This window comes from Podarcis erhardii, assembly GCF_964252035.2.
Source record: "Podarcis erhardii genome assembly, chromosome: 13".
Taxonomy (NCBI): Eukaryota; Metazoa; Chordata; class Lepidosauria; order Squamata; family Lacertidae; genus Podarcis; species Podarcis erhardii.
In genome coordinates, this window is record NC_138502.1 from 25,139,332 (window position 1) to 25,158,119 (window position 18,788).

Here is an 18,788-nt window from a genome sequence, read left to right on the forward strand (position 1 = left end):
CCTATATATACTGTATGCTGTCAAATTTCTTACCTTGAGGCCAATGGTTAAGTGGCCTAACTGAGTGCCTGAGTATCCTGTGTGGCAACTGGAATCTTTTTGCCTTGTCATTCTTTTCAGTAACATAGGTTTAATAATTGTCCTCCCTCTCCTTAACAACAGCTTTAATTATAAAGGATCTTGGCACCTCAACTTTTCCCCCTTTTTTTAGAGTAATTGCAGTCCAGATTAATGAAAGTTTCCTTTTTGACCCAGTTACTACTATGAGCTTTCCAGAAGACATCCTTTTGCAAATGTTGCCGTACTCTATAAGACAGTTAAAGAGTTTGAAAAGGTACTGCAAACTTGCTGTCTGGAAACTGACAAGGATGCCTGCTTCAGAGAAAAGGTATTTTCTTTTAGCCCACATAACACCTCAATATTTTATTTAAAGACACTTACATAATGTATTTCATACCCTCTAACATTTCTCCGATGAAAATAGAGACATCCTATTCAATACTACTACTACTACTACTACTAATAATAACACTTTTTTATATACCCTGCTTATCTAACTGGGGTGCCCCAGTTACTCTGGGCGACTTCCAACACATATAAAAACATAATAAAACTATACAGTGCGGCCTTCAGATGTTTTCTAAAGGTTGTATCGTTACTTTTCTCATTGGCTCAGGGGTCGTATAACTCCATGCCCTCCAACATCTCTGATGAAAATAGGGATGTCCTATCACACCCTCCAACATTTCTTCGATGAAAATAGGGACGTCTTAAGGAAGAGTGGAACATTCTGGGATCAGATCAGAAATCAGAATGGCTTCTGTAAATCCAGGACTGTCCCTGGAAAATAGGGACACTTGGTGGGTCTGATATTTCTGCTAGATTGATAGGGAGCTGTTTTACATCTTCTCACTGGTCCAGGGTAGGAACCTTCAGTCCCTGAAGCTGACTGTGACCCTCCAAGCTTCTCCGTCTTGCCCTCAGGATTCTCCCCATGGTACAAACACTCCCCAGCCACCACCACCCTACTGGCCCTGTTTGACACTGGCTGAAATGTGTCCTTGAATTCCGATAATGCCTCTTGCTTGCCAAGATGGAGAATACAAAGGGGGTGCGCGGGGGTGGGCAGGCGCACGCATGCACACACACAGAGAGAGAGAGAGAGAGAGAGAGAGAGAGAGAGAGAAAGTAGCCTACTGTACACAAGAAAAACTCACATTCATTGTTCCACCCAAATTGGCCTCTAGACCCACCCACAATTGGCATACAGGGAGCCAATAGTTGCCCAGAAGGGAAGGTGGCCCTTGCCTAAAAACATTTACCCACTCCTGATCAAACCAAATACTACCTATTTTGACAGTTACTTTTCCAGGTTTCAATTAGGAGTCTTTCTCTTCCTCTGTTCTGTTTATTTAGAAATGGCAAACAATGAGCCTGGGAATACAGTACAGTGGTGCCTTGCAAGACGAATGCCTCGCAAGACGAAAAACTCGCTAGATAAAAGAGTTTTCCGTCTTTTGAGTCGTTCCGCAAGACGAATTTTCCTATGGGCTTGCTTCGCAAGACAAAACATCTTGCGAGTTCTTGCGAGTGTTTTCCTTTTTCTTAAAGCCGCTAAGCCGCTAATAGCCGTGCTTCGCAAGACGAAAAAACTGCTAGATGAAGAGACTCGCGGAACGGATTAATTTTGTCTTGCGAGGCGCCACTGTATAAGGCAGGTGCTTTCTCACTGAAGTGCAATTCTTCCCACAATTCTTTCCGAGACTTTACTGGATATGTTTATCAGAGCAGAAGTCAGAATTCTGAAAGCTTGGATTCATCAGGAGATATAGATCAAGGAGAATGAATTCAGTTCAATTAGCTGTAAACCAGCTGTAGATTTGGTTGCCCGGTATTGGTTGAGCCACTATCAGAAACCCTTTGTTTTGCTTTTTCTCCAAGTTGCTCCTTGCAATGAATTAATTTTCATTGCTTTGTATATGTTGTTTTCTCTGACAGGTGCCGGCTGTGAGAGAGCAAAAGAATTATGCCATCGGATTGCAGAAACACACCTGTTCCATCCTGAAAGAGTTTGGGAAAAGATCCCTGAGGTTTCAGTGAGTCTGGGTGCTTTCTCTTTTGGGGGGATGGTGGTGTGACATTAGCTACATGGATGATCAAGTATTCTTGAGAATTACAGGAACCTTTGAGCACAAATGAAACTTTTTCAGGTATCAGAAACAATTTCCTAAATGAGGCTGATTTAGATATATCTCCCTGCTCAGCATCTCTTTTACACAGCAGTTTCTTGGAAGGCCTACCTGGGTGGTGAGATGCTCATAGAATTGTAGCATTGGGGAAAAGCAAAATGCATTTTATTTAACACACACAAAACATATTGCCAGGTACTGTAAGCCTTTGCAATTAAAACCATGAGGTGCTATAAGAAGAGAGCAGAGGCATCTGGTCACATCCACCCCATTCATTTAAGGCACACTGAAAGCATGTTGCTTCCCCCACAAAGAACCACAGAAATATTGGGTCAGAAAAGAGCAAAACAAAAAACAAAAGCCCTATATTTAACATTCACCACAGGAATTTGGATTGTGGTGTGCTACTGAAAGGTGCCTGGGGATGTGAAGAATTATAGTTCTGATGTTTCAGGCAGCAAAGTCAATTCACATGTTTTAAACCCTCTTAGGTTTTGTTTTCTCTTTATTTGTTTATCACATTTGCATCAACATTTGGTTTATTAGGTTGTGATTCAGCCATCCAAACGTAAATGTAGCCAGTGATATAAATAGGGTCATGTGTACACTTTGGTTAAAGGATAACAATCCCCAATGGCATTCCAGGATCTGGATTGAGAATTAGGCAGCTATTCCAAAATTTCCATAGTATGGTCTGCTTTCTGCTAGTGGTTAAAAAAAAAAAAGTGTAATGTGTCATGTATGACACTGAAAATGACCAGGAGTAAAGTTCTTGGGCCCTGGCATTGTCTACTCATATTAACCAATAAGTGATAAAAACTTTCTTTCCAGAAAAAAGCTGTGCTTATCAGGGCACTGAATTAAGCAGCCAGTGCCAATTTCTGCAGCTTTTATCTGCTTGTATGAAATAGAAGGAAAGAAACACGAAGCCTTGAATGCAACTGTTCAGAAGTGTGGTACTGTAGGTATATAGTGGACTACAGGACACAATATGAATAAACTGCCAGTTTATATATATTGCATCTGTCTTGAAACAATCTCAACATTTTGTTTGCTTTCTTTCCAGGGAAGTTGCTGACCTGAGCCGGAAATTCCCAAAGGCAGACTTTCCTATCATCCTCAAGTTTGCTGATGACATTGTACAAATCCATGAAGTGTTCTGCAAGGGTGATACTCTGGAGTATTTCCTTGATGTTGTAAGTTTTGTTAATTTTAATGTAACTTACTTCAAACCAAGAATAACATGAATGTTGGCATTGTCTAGTCATAATCTCCAGATTGGCCCAAAACCTTATGGGAAGAATTCTGACCAGGGAGCAAATTGGGGGCTTTGCATAGCCTTAGTTAAATGACTTTGAGCAGTGAAGAACGGAGGCCTCACAGAATACAAAAGTGTCCTCTGGTGAAAACACCATGAGTCTCAAACAGGATCCTGGTGGGGCTCTCCCTTGCTTTCTTCTATACTACACTGGTTGTTTGACAGAAGATGGAGCTGCTGACCTACTCCTTGCTTCACTTCACTTAACAGTTCTCTAATTGGCTAAAGAATACTATTGCTTCTTCTACCTCAGCTGGGGTCGGGTGGCACCAGGGGCAAATCGGATTCCATTTGAGTATATAAAGCTGTGGACTCTGGCCTACTTTGCTAGTGTGAGCATTTCAGTGATCAGGCACACCAAGCTGCTCTTTGTCTGTCAGCTTGAAAGCTCCTGCCTTAAAATAACTACAGTATTTTTTGCTCCATAAGACACACTTTTTCCCTCCTAAAAAGTAAGGGGAAATTTGTGTGCGTCTTATGGAGCGAATGCAGGCGGGAGGCAGGCAGGAAAAGCCCCCAAGAGCCGCACACATGCTCCACATGGCTCTTGCGGGCTTTTCACCAAGAAGGGAGAAGGGCAGCCCCTCACTGACTGGCTGTCCTTCTCCGACCTTGTAGAAAAGCCCTCAAAAGCCGTGCACTCTTTAAAGGGAGTACGGCTCTTGGGGGCTTTTGTGGGAGGTGGGGGAAGGGACAGAGGGCAGCCCCTCAGTCCCTTCCCCCACCTCCCGGAAAAGCCCCCAAGAGCCGCACTCCCTTTCACAAGCCACGAGGAGCGTGTGTGCGGCTCTTGGGGACTTCTCCCTCCTGGGGAAAATCCTGCAAGCGCCACACACACGCTCCACACGGCTTGTGAAAGGGAGTGCTGAGCAGAGCCCAGGATGCATACAGGCTCTGCTCAGTGCTGCCTTTAAAAATATTTCTTTTCTTGCATTCCCCCTCTAAAAAATAGATGCGTCTTATGGAGCGAAAAATACGGCAGTTATTTCTGAGCCTCTTTTCTTACAGGCAGATTTGATAGAGTATATCTGTACCCATCAAGACACTATATCTACTAAAGTGAAGGACTGCTGTGACAGGGAACTGCTGGATCGAGAAGAATGTCTCGTAAATGTGGAAAATGATGACAGACCTGCCGATTTGCCTTCTACTTTCAAGGAGTTTGTGGTTAAGGAAGCGTGCCAAAACTTCACGGAGAACAAGGCTACACTTCTAGTAAAGTATGGTATAGAGAATTCAGATTGGTCTCAATCCTAACTCTATAAAGCATACTGGGTTACCAAGCATACTGAGGGCAAGAAGAACACATGTGGTATCAGAAGGGAAAGAGGAAATGTAACTTCATTATCATGTGATGGATACTTTGTAACCTACAATTAAAAACCAATCTGATTGCTTCTCATGATTTTTCCCCCTCTGAGGGGAGGGTAAAGTTCTTTAAAAATTAAAAAAAAAACTACCTTGAACAGCTAGGTGCACAGTTCCTGCTGTGCTCTATCCAAATAGGCCAAGAAGAATGTCCCTGGAAGTGACACCATGTGATCATGTAGCATTATTTTCAGAGGAATTCTTCAGGGGAAATATGGCTGCCCCATGCAATGGTGCCAACCTGGGCCCCAGACTGTGGTTGCCCAGTGTGGGGGCAGTGGACCCCAACAGAGGCCTGTCCAGTTGCTGCCACAGCACTGGATCACCAGAGGTAAGGCAGTGGGTGGCAGAGGCAGACAGTGCATGGTGGTGGACAGCAGGCAGCGGCAGTTGGAAGTGGAGGCCGGGGACCCACATCAAAAAAATTGTGGCCCTCTATAGATGGCACCAGTGGCCCCATGGGTCTATGAGAAACAGTCACCCCCCTGCCCTCATACAGTGCACCTAAAAACCATGCTACCCTATCACTTTTCAAAAATTCATAAATTTTGTGGAGATTGATGCTCAAAGTCTAGTCCTGATTTTAATTTGCAGCCCTTGAACCTGGTTTTAGTTTGCAATTCTCCTGCAGCTGCAATATTGAAGTTATACTGATAAACAAACAAACAGCAGCAATAAAATTTTAATACCCAACTTACAGCATTTGCCTAATGAATTGCTAAGTTGATGTATTCGAAGTACTTTCAACACTTTCTACGTGTATTACTATTATTGTTGTAGATAACACAACATCATAATCACCATGCGTTCTTCCCTATGTTCCAGGTTTGTTTATGAGACTGGAAGGAGAAACCCTGAGTTTTCTAAGCAGCTGCTGTTGACACTTGGCAGTAAATATGAGGGTTTGTTGGAAAAGTGCTGTGAAACTGAGCATCCTGAAGAGTGCTTTCATCAAGGGGTGAGTTATGTGTCATCTCCATGTAATTAATAGCTTCATTTGAAAATAAATAAATCCATGTGTTAATTCCAGTGAACAAACAGATCCAAGTTCTGTTCACTGGAACTGACATATGGAGGGTTGTTATTATTGTTATTATTGTTTTGGAACTGAAGCTTTTATGCAGCTGAAGCTACCATTCCCTATTAAAAGTGGTCACCTTAAATAACTCATAATATACGCACATTTAACTTGTCTGCACATGCTTGGCAAATTACACACACACAGGGGTGGAAAGAGGACAGGCATCTGGGAAAAAAAGACTTTGACAATCACACCTGCCATTGAACTCAGTGTGTTTTGACTGTATGAGATTTTGGTTTTAGGCACTTTCCCCAGAACCTAACCCCAGCGTAAGTTGAGAATCACTGCATTGACTTCCGGGTTAGCGCGATTGGTTAATGGCGGATTCCCTCCGAGCTCCGGAGGGAATCGGCTCTGCTGAAGACGGGTCCTACCGCGCCGGCGACGCGGGGACCCTTAGAAACTGCAGGCGCGGAAGCCTGCGGACTTGGTGACTCGGTGGGCACCTTTAAGCACCCTCCCCGACCCACGAAGAGCCTTTTTAAAGGCTACGGAGAGGGTACGGAGAGCGGCGTGGTGCTGGGAGTAGACTGCTACTTCAGTGGAGCGAAGCCGCGAGCCATGGCCGGAGAGCGCTGACTTTTTCCCCAAAATTTGGACTGGAAAACAAACAACCCGTGAGTAGAATGGAATTTGGACTTTAAAAATTTTCACCTTTGAATTCGGCACGACCGGGGGATGTGCTAAAGGGAAGTCCGCACCCCCCTACCTACAAATGATCTAAAGCAAGAATCGGAGAACTAAGGTGGAGAGATTATTGTCTTTTCGGTGTTAGATAAAAGATATTTCCATGAATTTGACAGAAGAAGTCTTTGTGCTGGAGAGAAAGGGAGGAATTTTGGAAGTTTTTGTGTAAACCCCCCCCCCAAACCCGGGAGCGTCCTGTGCGTGTGCCGGAGGAAAAATAATAAGGAGTTTGACAGCTGTCAAAGGAGCTGTCAAACGGGCGGTTAAAGTCAAGAACTTTACTATTTAATAACTCTCTGAACTAAAGGTGTTACATTTGAATTGAGGTGGTTGGAAACAAAGTAGTAATAAACAACAAAGTAACGGATTGTTGGAAAAGGACTATTAAGCAATTGGAATCCCCCTAGGGGGAACTAGAGACATTACAATGGCTGCAAAGGAAAAATTACTGGCAGAGATAGAAAAAATGTTTTTTCTCGTGGGAATTTTGCAAGAGCAGAGTACGGCTATGAACAAAGAACTTATGACCTTGAATTCTAAAACAAACAACTCTGCTGAATGCATAAAGGATTCGACTGATAAAAAATCTGCAGCTGAACCAGAAGAGACATCTTTGGAATTGGCGGAGAGGAAAGAAGGAGTGGAGAAAGTACAGGTGGAAAATACCAACCAGAAGCCTATATCATCAGAAAATAAAGAAGAAGATCTTTGGATTACAAATCTGCGAAAGATGAGAAAGATGAAGAAGGAAGTCCCTGGAGTACTTGGAATACTGGAATTTAAAAGAATAAAGAAACATGAGCGGGACTTCCTTTTTGAATATGGGAGAGCAGCTGACTTTTTGCAGCAACTGCTTTTAAACATTGTGGATGGAAGAAAATTTGATGTGACTGTGACAGAGCTCCTTCGAGACCTGAGGACCAACAAAAAGGATTACCAACAAAATCGGCAGAGAGAGACTGACAGAGAATTGAAGGCCTCGGATGTGAGGAATCCGGGCTAGGAACTGTTTTTGTGGACATTTGCTTGGGAAGGGACGGAAACCGGGGTAGGGAGGGAGGGGAGAATAGAATTTCAAAATTTTATGATTTTTGTATTTGGCCATTGTGACCTATAATTAATATAATAAAGGGAGAAATTCGTGGAAGGGAAGCTAGGTCGACCTTAGAAAAAGGATTTAATGTTTATAAGAGAATTGGATAAGTTAAATGTGGATAAGTAAAAAGAGCTAAGTTTTAAAAATAATAACAATATGTTTAAGATGATAGATAAGAACTTGCTGAACTAATTATCGGAATTGGGATGTATGAAGAGGGGGTGGGGGAAGTCAGGGAAAGAGGGTAAAGAAAGTAAGGGTATGAAATTGTATATGTGTTGTCTTTGTCTTTTTGTGTGTGTGTGTCTTTATAAAATGTAAAAACCCAATAAAAATTTTATATATAAAAAAAGAGAATCACTGCATAAATATTTAATAGCAGTTATATTTTCCTTTAGGAAGGAGAGCTAATACAACACGCTGACAATACCCTGGAAACATTTAAGATGCGCTGCAATTTGTATGAGAAAGCAGGAGACCACGGCTTCCAAAATGAGTATGCTCTAACCTTTTCATATTTTAGCTTGTGAACAGAGGTCAATTTAGCTGGGCTAATTTAGTTTTAGATAACCTCTTTGTAGAGACAGAATGCAGAGGATGAATACTTTTATTAGAGCCAATAAAGAATAGCTTTAGAGTTCTCAAGAACAATTCATGTGGATGGATGTTAACCCAAAAGATGTGGGGTGGGAAGGAGAATATGGGTATGATGTATGAGGCGCAAAGTCTATAGCTGGTGTATCTTGACACGAGGATGGTGTGGAGTTTAAGCAGACCTAATTAGAAGACTCTATGCTATGCAGAAACTGAAATGAGTCTGAAACAAAGTCTGCTGGCACAAAGAAACAACAATGGCTGCCTCCTACCCCCATTTTGAAGGAAAGGGGGGGAAACAGCGGTTAACTGTGTTTTGTCTGCATATGCAACATCAGCTCAGTTATATGAACTTCCAGCAGCTGTGTATCAAATCCAGGATAGTGATTAATTTGTTTGTTTACATAGGAACACAAGACTTTGTCGAGATGGGGAGAACTCTTAAATTGAAGCTCCAGTGTTCCCACCAGTGCAGCCCTAAAAGTGACTTCACTTGTTCTAGTAACCTGTCAACTTGTGGAAGACAATGCAGTTTTCTCAGTCCTTGAGCATTACTGCAACCCCCCACCCCACCCCGACAAGGGTTGCATCCCAAATCCTCATTGACTAAAATCTTCTCACTTATGGTTTGCAGAGTCCTTGTCCATTATACGAAGAGAGCTCCTGAGATGGCATTTGAAGAATTGTACCAGTACACAATGAAATTCGCAGGTATTGTTGCCAAATGCTGTAAGGAGGATGACGCACACATAGTGGTGTGTGCTGATGAGAATGTGAGTATTTTATCCTCCATATTGGCCTCTTTCCTCCATCTACATTTCTTTCTTGTTCAGCAGGGTTTATTAAATACTATTTTAAATGTAATGCCTTTGAATTGGGCTCAGATAAAAACAAGCAAACAAACATGCAATAACGAATAGTGGAATAATTAGGAATGGGGGAGGAATCCATTTCAAATTGGGGTTTTTTACATGGAATTTCACAGTTCTGAACATGTTCTAAAACTTATTTCCCATAATGTAACCTGAATGTGACCTAAAGGACAGGGATGTTTGACAATGGCTTAGATTTGACTTCTCCTGGTATGTCTACAGCTGACCCACTTACATATATGTTGAATGTTTCTTAGCTGGAGAACCACACCCACACTTGGGAATCCTCCAGGGTCTGCATGCCTGCAGTAGGTGTGGCCACCCTGCGCGCACACACATCTCTTCCACACAAACATACAGGACAAAGAGTACACACGTGCGCGCACACACACACACACACACACACGGCACACACAGCTCATCTGCTGATCAGTAAAGATCAGTTGAGGGCAGAATATATTCCCTGCACATCTGAGAATGGATGAAAGTAGAAATCAGCCCTTGCATTCATATCAAATGTTTAATAGGAATAGGAAGAGATCAATTCCATTCCCATTGTGGCAATGTGCTTTTTGAAGAGCTTGAAACTTTTCTGCCCATCCGAGTGCCACAGTGAGGGTGAGAATCACTTTATACCCGTTGGTGCTCTCCGCAGTTTATTTTCTAAGGGCCATATTGCAGCAGACAGAAAACTGGATGGGTGTCAGGCTTCGGGGAATCAGATCCCTCCCAAATAAGCAGTAAATAAGCAGATCAGGTGAAAAGAGCGTTCTTACCAGTAAGTTTCTTTAATAATCACAGCAAGAGACAAAGAAATGCATATCTCTCTAGAAATGGCATTGGTCCCAGTAAAGGTTCACCCCCTCCATCCCCATTAATCTACGTCACTCCTGTGTCAGGTAATCTGAGCTTGTTGCCAGTGAGCTCTCTGTTCTCTCACTCTCAAAGCCCGTCTAGTCTTAGGTGAAGGAGGGGGGTCAAGAATGCTGTCAAAGGACACTGAATCTGCCAGCTGTCTCTCTCCTGGTGTTTCCTCTTCTAGCCGTTCCTCACCCAATATTTCCCAACTTTTCCCCTCTGGACTATGCCCCTCTGCAAACCACTGTTCCAAATCAATACTGTCCTCCTGCCCTTGGGAAGGTTCAGGAGAAGGGGGCAGCGGCTCCAACCATTCCTCCTCAGTCCAACCTCTGGCAATGGGGGATGTTGAGTTACTGAGGAAAATTTGGTAGCTTGGTACAGTGGTGCCCCGCAAGACGAACGCCTCGCAAGACGGAAAACCCGCTAGACGAAAGGGTTTTTCGTTTTGGAGGTGCTACGCAAAACGAATTTCCCTATGGGGTTGCTTCGCAAGACAAAATGTCTTGCGAGTTCCTGCGGGTTTTCCCCCCTTTCCCCCCTTTTCCTAAGCCGCTAAGCCACTTATCAGCTAATCCGCTGATAAGCCGCTTATCAGCTGATCCGCTAAAAGCCGCTAAACCGCTAATAGCACTAATTCGCTAAGCTGTCAATGGGCTTGCTTCGCAAGACGAAAAAACCGCTATACGAAGAGCCTCACGGAACGGATTAATTTCGTCTTGCGTAGTTCACCACTGTGTGCTAGCCAAAACTGTGAAAAAGCATTCAAGACCTCAACAGCCTCTCAACTAGCTTACCATTGTGTATCTCATCCTTCAGTAAGTGTGCTACCTTATCCAGAACAGGCTGACACGCATACCTAGATTGGTTGAAAATATAGAACTTCAGGTGTGTGTTGTGTGGTGAAGTCTGTTCATTATTGAATTTGTTCTGTGGTTGCCAGTGCAGCTCCATTAGACTCCCCCCCCCCCGCCTTCCCCAATTTCATTGCTACTCTTGATCATGGCTATTATTGTCTATCTTCCTATTATTTATATTCACTTGGTATTGTAATTTTATAAAATTGAAATAAATTCAATGCATGTGGCAATATAGGATTGTTCAAGCTTTTAGCATCTCACAAGCACCGTGTCTTCAAAAGTTACATCACTTGCATTCATTGTATTGAAATAGTGGCTAATTTATGTGGCAAGCAAGTTGCTTTGATCACACTTCTGTTCATCAAAGGCCAACATATTATCTCTCTTTCTCTAGACAGACCTTTTACTAGGAGAAGTATGTCAGCGACATGAAGTTAAACCACTAAACAAACAAATGCACAACTGCTGTGAAGATTCCTATGAGTTCCGCCGGGAATGCTTTAGCAATTTAGGAGTTGATCCAGATTATGTCCCTGTACCATTCTCTTCCGAACTGTTTACCTCCCACCAAGATCTATGCTCGGCTACCCCAGATGAATTGCTACTAAGAAAGCAAAAGTAAGAAATCAGCCCAATAATTGGTTGGCTACTTCAAAGCAATCCAATACCTTTAGCTTTCCTCACCTCTGTTCCTAACCGCAAAGACCTGTCCTTTCTTCAGTCTCTACACATATTGCAGTTCTGAAACTCTCCACCTTGTTGAAATCATGAAGGAAACAGCACTTGATTTCACTAAGATGAGAGACACATGCAGCTTATGCTTCCAACCTATCACTCACTGTTCTCATTGCAGGCAGCTTGTCCACTTAATAAAACACCAACCCAATAGCACCACTGAGCAAATAGCAGAAGTGACTGGATATTTCACTACCATGGTGACACAATGCTGCGAAGCTGAAAATCATGAGGAATGCTTTACGACAGAGGTAAACTTCTTAGAATGACAAATGTCTGGGACAGTTTGGTTTTCGCTGACAGCCTGACAAGGCTGAGGCCAACTGCTTGATTGGGATATGAGTACCTAGGCCTAGACTCCTCCTCAGTGACAAGAATGGCAAGTAGCTCTCAGGGTTGTGGGGTGTGATGGGGACCAAAGGAATGAGGAAGAAAAGCTTCATGTTTTGAAAGTGGGGCTCTGGAAATATATCATTGCAATTGCTATTTGTAGCTTTAAAAAAATAGAATGAGGCCATAGGTGGAGGAAGAGTATGCTGCAGGAACCGGCATGGGCTAGCAGAAGGCTGCACCGGCCTACATGGCATCCAGAGACATGTGTGACACTACATGCCACGTGAATGACATCAAACACATGCAACATATGATGCCCACCCCACCCCCACCCCAGTCTTGGGGGCAACCCAACACCTCCGGTCCAGGAGGATGCTATTGTTAGTGCTAACAAAAGCCTATGAAAAAGTCTAGTAAGAGCAATGGTGTCATGCTCTTCTGGTTCCTCTACCAACATAGGTCATTTGCCAGGGCAACCAAGGCAGATTCAGTTTCAAACCTGGGTCTGAACCCAAATTGAAATGGGTCTAGATTTCCTCTGGGAATGCCTGCCGCTGCTTTGACATTACTCTCTTGAGTACCTTGCCACCAAAGGGGGTATTTGCAACCAGGCAGTAGTTGCTCAATACCATGTAAATACTGTCATAAGAAAAAAATGCATCCTGATCAAGCTTTCTAGAGAATGTGATGGAAAAGGAGATTTCACCAGTTCCAGTCCAATATATTTTGTTGCCTGAAGTTTGCTTGCCCCCGGCATTCCAACCCCACCCCTACACCCACACGACTCTCCTAAGGTTTCACAGCACTATTCAAACACCAGTTCCTGCCCTCTTCTATCCCCCCCCCACCATGCAGAACCAAGTCAGAATTTCTCTCTTGAAGAGAAAGAGAAACTGGTATCGCATGCGAAAAATATGCCCACCTACATAGGAATGTGGTTAGGATGGGGTGGTGTGTTTAGCAATGCAAGGCCAAGTTTGGAGGATGAGGTGGGAGCAACAGGGGCTTAGGAAGAAAACAAGGTTGTATTTGAATGCACTGCTCTAGAAATATATAATTGCAATCACCATTTTTGCTATAAAATTAGTGGGAGGCTGTGGGTGGAGGTTTTAAGTTTATTCAAGGTGCTGGAATGAACCCCCCTGTATAATTCACAATAGGCTACTAGAATTAAACTGACACAATTGTTCAATGCAGAGGTCTATGGTCAACTTGGAGCACTTTCTCTAGGAATGTCAAAGGGTGTTTGTCATTTCTTCCAGGGTCCAAAACTGGTTGAGCGCAGTAGAGCTGTTTTTGGAGAGCAGTAGCCATCTCAGGTGAGCTGATGTGCAAGCATGGCTTGTGTGAAAAGGTTTAACTGATTTCAACATTGACAATGTAGGATGAATGTTATCTGCCACTACTTGCAGTGAAAGCATTACGTATGAAGGGCCTTGCTTGACCTCTGTTCTTATTTATGTTATACCACTAGCCAAGGTCTGGAGTATCTATTTATAGCCAGAACATGGCATTATGACAAAAGAATGGATATTTGAACCACTCATAATGCATGTCTTCATGATTAACACTTCCTCCTCTAGGATACAGAGAGACTCGGATTCTGGGGACCCATTTTATTATCTCAGATATCTCAAAGAGGATCATGCCCTGGAGGTTCTATTGCATCTATCACATATTTGCCTCCAACAAATAAAACTTTCAGAGTTTTGAATTATTTCAGAAGCTTGCACCCAGTTGAGGTATATGTGCCAGCTCCTAGAGGCCGAGGCAGTTTCAGCCCCCCCCCATGTTTTCTTTTTTGTTGTTGTTTGTTTTCTTTTCTTTTCTTTCTTTTCTTTCTTTCTTTCTTCTTCTTTTTTTTTTTAGAAGTCCAGGCCCCCTCAATGTTCAGAGGGCTTTCTGCTCTGCCCCCTGGCTCCTCGCGCTGCTGCACACACAATGTCAAAACGTTGCAAAACATTACACATGTGACATCATGTGCTCCTGGGTCCCCTCAATCGAGTTGGGGGGGTCCCTCTTGAGAAAATAGTGCCTCTAATGAGAGGTAACAAAGAGGGGGTGTATATAGAGTCATACCTTGGTTTTCAAATGCCTTGTGACTCGAAGGTTTTGGCTCCCAAACGCCACAAACCCGGAAGTGAGAGTTCTGGTTTGCAACCTTTTTTTGGAAGCCGAACATCCGACGTGGCTTCCGCAGCTTCTGATTGAGCACAGGAATCTCCTGCAGCCAATCGGAAGCCATGTCTTGGTTTTCAGAAGTCAAACGGACTTCCGGAGCAGATTCCGTTCAAGAACCAATGTACAACTGCACATACAATAGGAACCAATAGGAACTCAACCCCCCCCCCCTTTTTTTCATGTCTATAGCCTAGGGAGGCTTCTCCAAACCAAATACTTAAAGGGCCTCTAATTATGCAGTGGCAAACCCACGTTTGCCAACAAACATACACTCACAGGTAATCCAAGTATAATACGCAGAAACAAACAGAAACATAGTTCACACTTTACATTTTCAAGTGTACATTCTGGTCTTACCTCCCTCTCAAATTTTCTACCTGATTATCAGTAGGGCTGAAAAATTTCTAAATTTGGGCTTTCTAAAATTTGCTACTTCAGGCTGAATTGATCTGTAGGTTGCTTAGTTCTGTTTGTCTGTCCAACTATACTTATTCCTAATTCACTGCTGTTTTTTATGCTTTATATCCTCTCCCTGCCCTTGGAGTACCTTTCATTCTTAAGGCATGAATCCTGGAAAAATTCAGAATAATAGAAGCAGGGTTTTTTTCCCAGAAGGGCATGTCAAATTCTCCCCTTCATTATTAGTAAAAAAACAAACAAAACAAAACAAAACAAAACCCAGCTATCACTTCTTTTTCTTTTGACATAAATGGATAGAATTTGCTGAAGTAGTTGTCCATCCAGGGTGAGTTTAGTCTCCAAACTTACAAGAAAGTACACCAAGTGTGTGTGTGCTGGGTGCCTTTAAATTAAAATTATTGTTGTTTCAAAATAATGGGACTGTGTGAACTAACCACTAGATGTGAAATGAGGGGTATCTCGTTTTCTCTAAAATGTTCTGCTTGTTCTTATTTGCTTGCTGCAAATAATTATTTGCTGTTATTTTCTTCTCTCTCAAGAAAGGAAGAACACAGGAAATAAAGCCCAAATAAGCTCAAGCATCCTTGGTTGCTTCTTCACTTGTGACACATCACCTTTCTGATTCACAGGAAACAAGGATTTGATTCTTCCATAATCTTCATTTCTCACTATAGTTTTACTGTTGAGAGTTAATAAAGTGTTTAAATAAAATCTTCCCCTGTTGCAGTACAGTGATTCAGTTAAGTAAAAATATAACATATGGGCTTGCGTGTGTGTGCATGTGAAAGGAGGTGGTGTGTTGGAATTTGGGAGCACTCTGTAACTATTGGTACCAAGCAGACAAGCAGAAGCTTCTGTTTCCCATGGACTTGCTCTCTCTATTTGACTATTCATCCCTAGAGTGTCTGCTCTCCCACATCTGGGCTTTAATCATGGTGCGTGCAGGGCAGGGCAAAAGGGTCAGAATGAGTCAGAAACTCTGAGCCAGATAAATATGCAACTGTTGGAAGCATGAAGAAGCTGCTATGTTCCCTTAGAGCTGAACACTGAGCAGGGATCGGGAACTTGTTGCTCTCCATATATTTTTGGATTCCAATTCCCATCATCCCCAGCTAGCATAGCAAATGTCCGAGGATGAAGGGAGTTGTAGTCCATCAGCAGAGCTGTAGCTAGGTGATCTTGCGCCCTTGGTAGAACCACCCAGATTGCGCCCCCTAGCTCTTCTTTTCACCTCTCCTCCAACCCACCCTCCTCCACCCATTCAATTCACCCTCTATTTAAAACCATTTCTTATAAGGCAATAATCAATATTTATATTTATGGACATATTTTTATCTGATTTAGCCCCACCCCCACCCCCATTGCATGTGCCCCTGTAGGGGGCCTACCTCACCACTCCCTAGCTAAGGCCCTGTCCATCAGCATCTGGAGAACAACAGATTCCTCATCCCTGGCTTTGTGTAACTCAAGAGGCTGCATTGCTTTCTTCTGACCTTTACACCCCTTCCAGATCCCGCCTCCTATATGGATATGATGACTCCTTTACTGTTATATTTCCTCACAAAGCAAAAATATAGAGCTACAATGTCCACAATGCATGGCAAAGTCCCACTACATACTCCAAGTGAATTATTTTTTCAGCTGATAAGAAAAGATGGTTTTGCTTTGTATTCTAATTTGGGGTAAGTAGAAATAGTGGCATTTATGGTTTGAGTAAACTACTGCACTGAAATGCCTAGTTTCAAAATTAGAATTTTTTAAAAATGTAAACAGACATTATTATTATTGACCACACACTATGGAAGATCAGGATCGTTGAGTGATGGGCTTGCATTTGCACCCCTACATCCATTCCTGGTTTTCTACATCGCACAATCAGAATAATGGCCTGAACATGACCACAGTTTGGGGATTTTTTTTCTGATGTACATAGGTTAGAGGGGAGATCCCTATCACAATCCTGTTTTGTTATCTCATCCCAGTACAAGTTTCCAGAGTATGTTGTTAAATATCAAATATTTACTCTTCGGCAGCCTTGGATGCCAAAAACACAGAACTCTTCTTTGAACTTGGACTCTAACTTGGACTCCATTGCCATCATTTCACTTCAGCTTTGGATGAAACATTAATGGAAGGGGGAGGGAGTTGGTATAAAAGTTATAGGCTGATGAAGAAATCATTTACTGCATTATTGATTGGACTAACTTACCAATGTTATGTGTCCTGCCAATTTACTTTGGCAGGCAAGCCTTCACACACAGAGAGAGAGAGAAAGAGAGAGAGAGAGAGCGCAAACCAGTATGTAGACATTTTGCTGCCTGTGTGAATGACAAGATGCCTGCATGTCTATATAGATAAGCAGGATGGAGTGGTAGTTGAATCTTACTTTAGCACGGGCAAAGCGATAGCATCCTTCACCTCATATGAAGGTTTCAGGCTATATTGAGGGGTGCACAAAAGGTGACACAGCACACAAAAAGTAGCATAGGATACCATGTGCTCATTGTTGCACCTGACACCTGCTTGCTGCTCATTTAAACAGATGACACAGTACAGCAACAGTGAGCAGAGCAATGCAAACACATATGTGCTACCAGCTGCAGTGCACGGTCTGGCTTCCTGGGGCCTTCCCCAAGATGTTGCACAACTGGGGTTTATACCGTGGGCTACAGCTCCTTCATTGCATAATTTATTCTGATATCACCAAGTTGGGCACTGCTTTTCTTTTGGGTGAAGACAGAGGGAAAGTAGGTATTGAGCAGTTTCACCTTCTCTCTATCACCCAATAGCATTTCTCTGTCTTCACCTTGCAGAGGATCTACCATTTGTTTGTTCTTCCTTTTGCTATGAACATAGCCAAATAAACTTTTATTTTAAACTCTGTTGCAAGCCTGAGCTCATTTAGAACTTTGGCCCACTCGACTTCCCTGCAGATGTTGGCTACTTGTGTATACCTTTCCTTTGTGATTTCTTCTTTCTTCCATTTCTTATACATGACGTTATTAAATCTCAGTTAAACTGTAAGCTCCTTATGCAGCCACACAACTTTCTTTAGATAACTTCCTCTTTTCTTTCTTGTTGAAATTGTCTGCATTTGTGCCTTCAACATTTGTCATTGTCTTTCAAATCCTTTCTGATGCTTTCTAACCAACCAGGTAAATGTGTTCCGGGGCAATGCTCTGTTTTTTTTATTAAAAAAAACTGAATTCATTGGATATTACACAATAGATTTAGTTGAGAGGGCATGTCTTTGATACTAGACGACAGAAACTGTGCACTTAATGTGCTTTTAATTATGACTCTTTCTATCCATCTAAATACAGTGTTACCTCAGGTAGAGAACTTAATTCATTCTGGAGGTCTGTTATTAATCTGAAACTGTTCTTAACCTGAGGTACCACTTTAGCTAATGGGGCCTCCCGCTGCTGCTGCGCCACTGCTGCGTGATTTCTGTTCTTATCCTGAAGCAAAGTTCTTAACCCGAGGTACTATTTCTGGGTTAGCGGAGTCTGTAACCTGAAGCGTCTGTAACTTGAAGTGTCTGTAACCCGAGGTACCACTGTATTATTGTTTTTATGTTATGTAAATGAAACATATATTTCATTTCTTGAATGACAGGTCTTATACTTGTATGTAATGTGATACCTTATTACCATTTGATTACTTTGTTTCTTTCTTAACGTGATATGCTTACATTATTAATTTAATAAATCATGTATTTCCTCGTCTCAGGTGTTTGTGCTACCCCCGGTAGCAGCCCTGGCAGTGAAGGTTTGTCAGGTGCATTCTTAACTGGCTGCTTACTGAGCATCAGTGACAGCATCTCTTGTATTTTCTGGTACTTGATCAGCAGTTGCTAGGGCTGTTCTCCTTGTTTTGCCATTGGGGGTGACTTGCTATTATGTGTTATGTACATCTGAATACAAAATATCCTGCTATCAATGGCTGCGGGTTTCAGTGGCTTGATATAAAATAGCTAGGGATGGTTTCATAGAGTTAAGAAGAAGATTGCCATTGTTACTCAGTATGTCGGCACAAAACTTTAAAAAGGGGGGTGTCTGGTGAAGTCCACAGAAATCAGAACATCCTCCAGAGTGAATTCTGACCTGAAAATTGGCCACTCTGTGCACTTCTCCTACGTACAGAAATGTCAAAAATGGGCAAGCTACATTCACTTATGTTAGAGCAGGAGAATC

The 18,788-nt window shown here is 42.6% G+C and overlaps 2 protein-coding genes across 2 annotated transcripts in view; both read left to right on the forward strand.

Annotated features, from left to right (window-relative positions):
• Positions 1 to 15,303, forward strand: part of LOC309328488 (uncharacterized protein) — a 45,747-nt gene extending 30,444 nt beyond the window's left edge. The window contains exons 19-29 of the mRNA XM_081838485.1: positions 256 to 388; positions 1,999 to 2,096; positions 3,256 to 3,385; positions 4,516 to 4,727; positions 5,701 to 5,833; positions 8,138 to 8,235; positions 8,968 to 9,106; positions 11,318 to 11,541; positions 11,777 to 11,909; positions 13,254 to 13,310; positions 15,132 to 15,303. Of these exons, the coding sequence (XP_081694611.1) occupies positions 256 to 388; positions 1,999 to 2,096; positions 3,256 to 3,385; positions 4,516 to 4,727; positions 5,701 to 5,833; positions 8,138 to 8,235; positions 8,968 to 9,106; positions 11,318 to 11,541; positions 11,777 to 11,909; positions 13,254 to 13,301 (1,348 nt within the window). The 3' untranslated portion in view covers positions 13,302 to 13,310; positions 15,132 to 15,303. The remainder of the gene's footprint in view (positions 1 to 255; positions 389 to 1,998; positions 2,097 to 3,255; positions 3,386 to 4,515; positions 4,728 to 5,700; positions 5,834 to 8,137; positions 8,236 to 8,967; positions 9,107 to 11,317; positions 11,542 to 11,776; positions 11,910 to 13,253; positions 13,311 to 15,131) is intronic.
• LOC309327038 (olfactory receptor 5AP2-like) overlaps positions 1 to 18,788 on the forward strand; it is a gene marked incomplete at its 3' end in the record, with an annotated part of 234,818 nt that overhangs the window by 94,618 nt on the left and 121,412 nt on the right. The gene's annotated exons all lie outside the window — the stretch shown is intronic.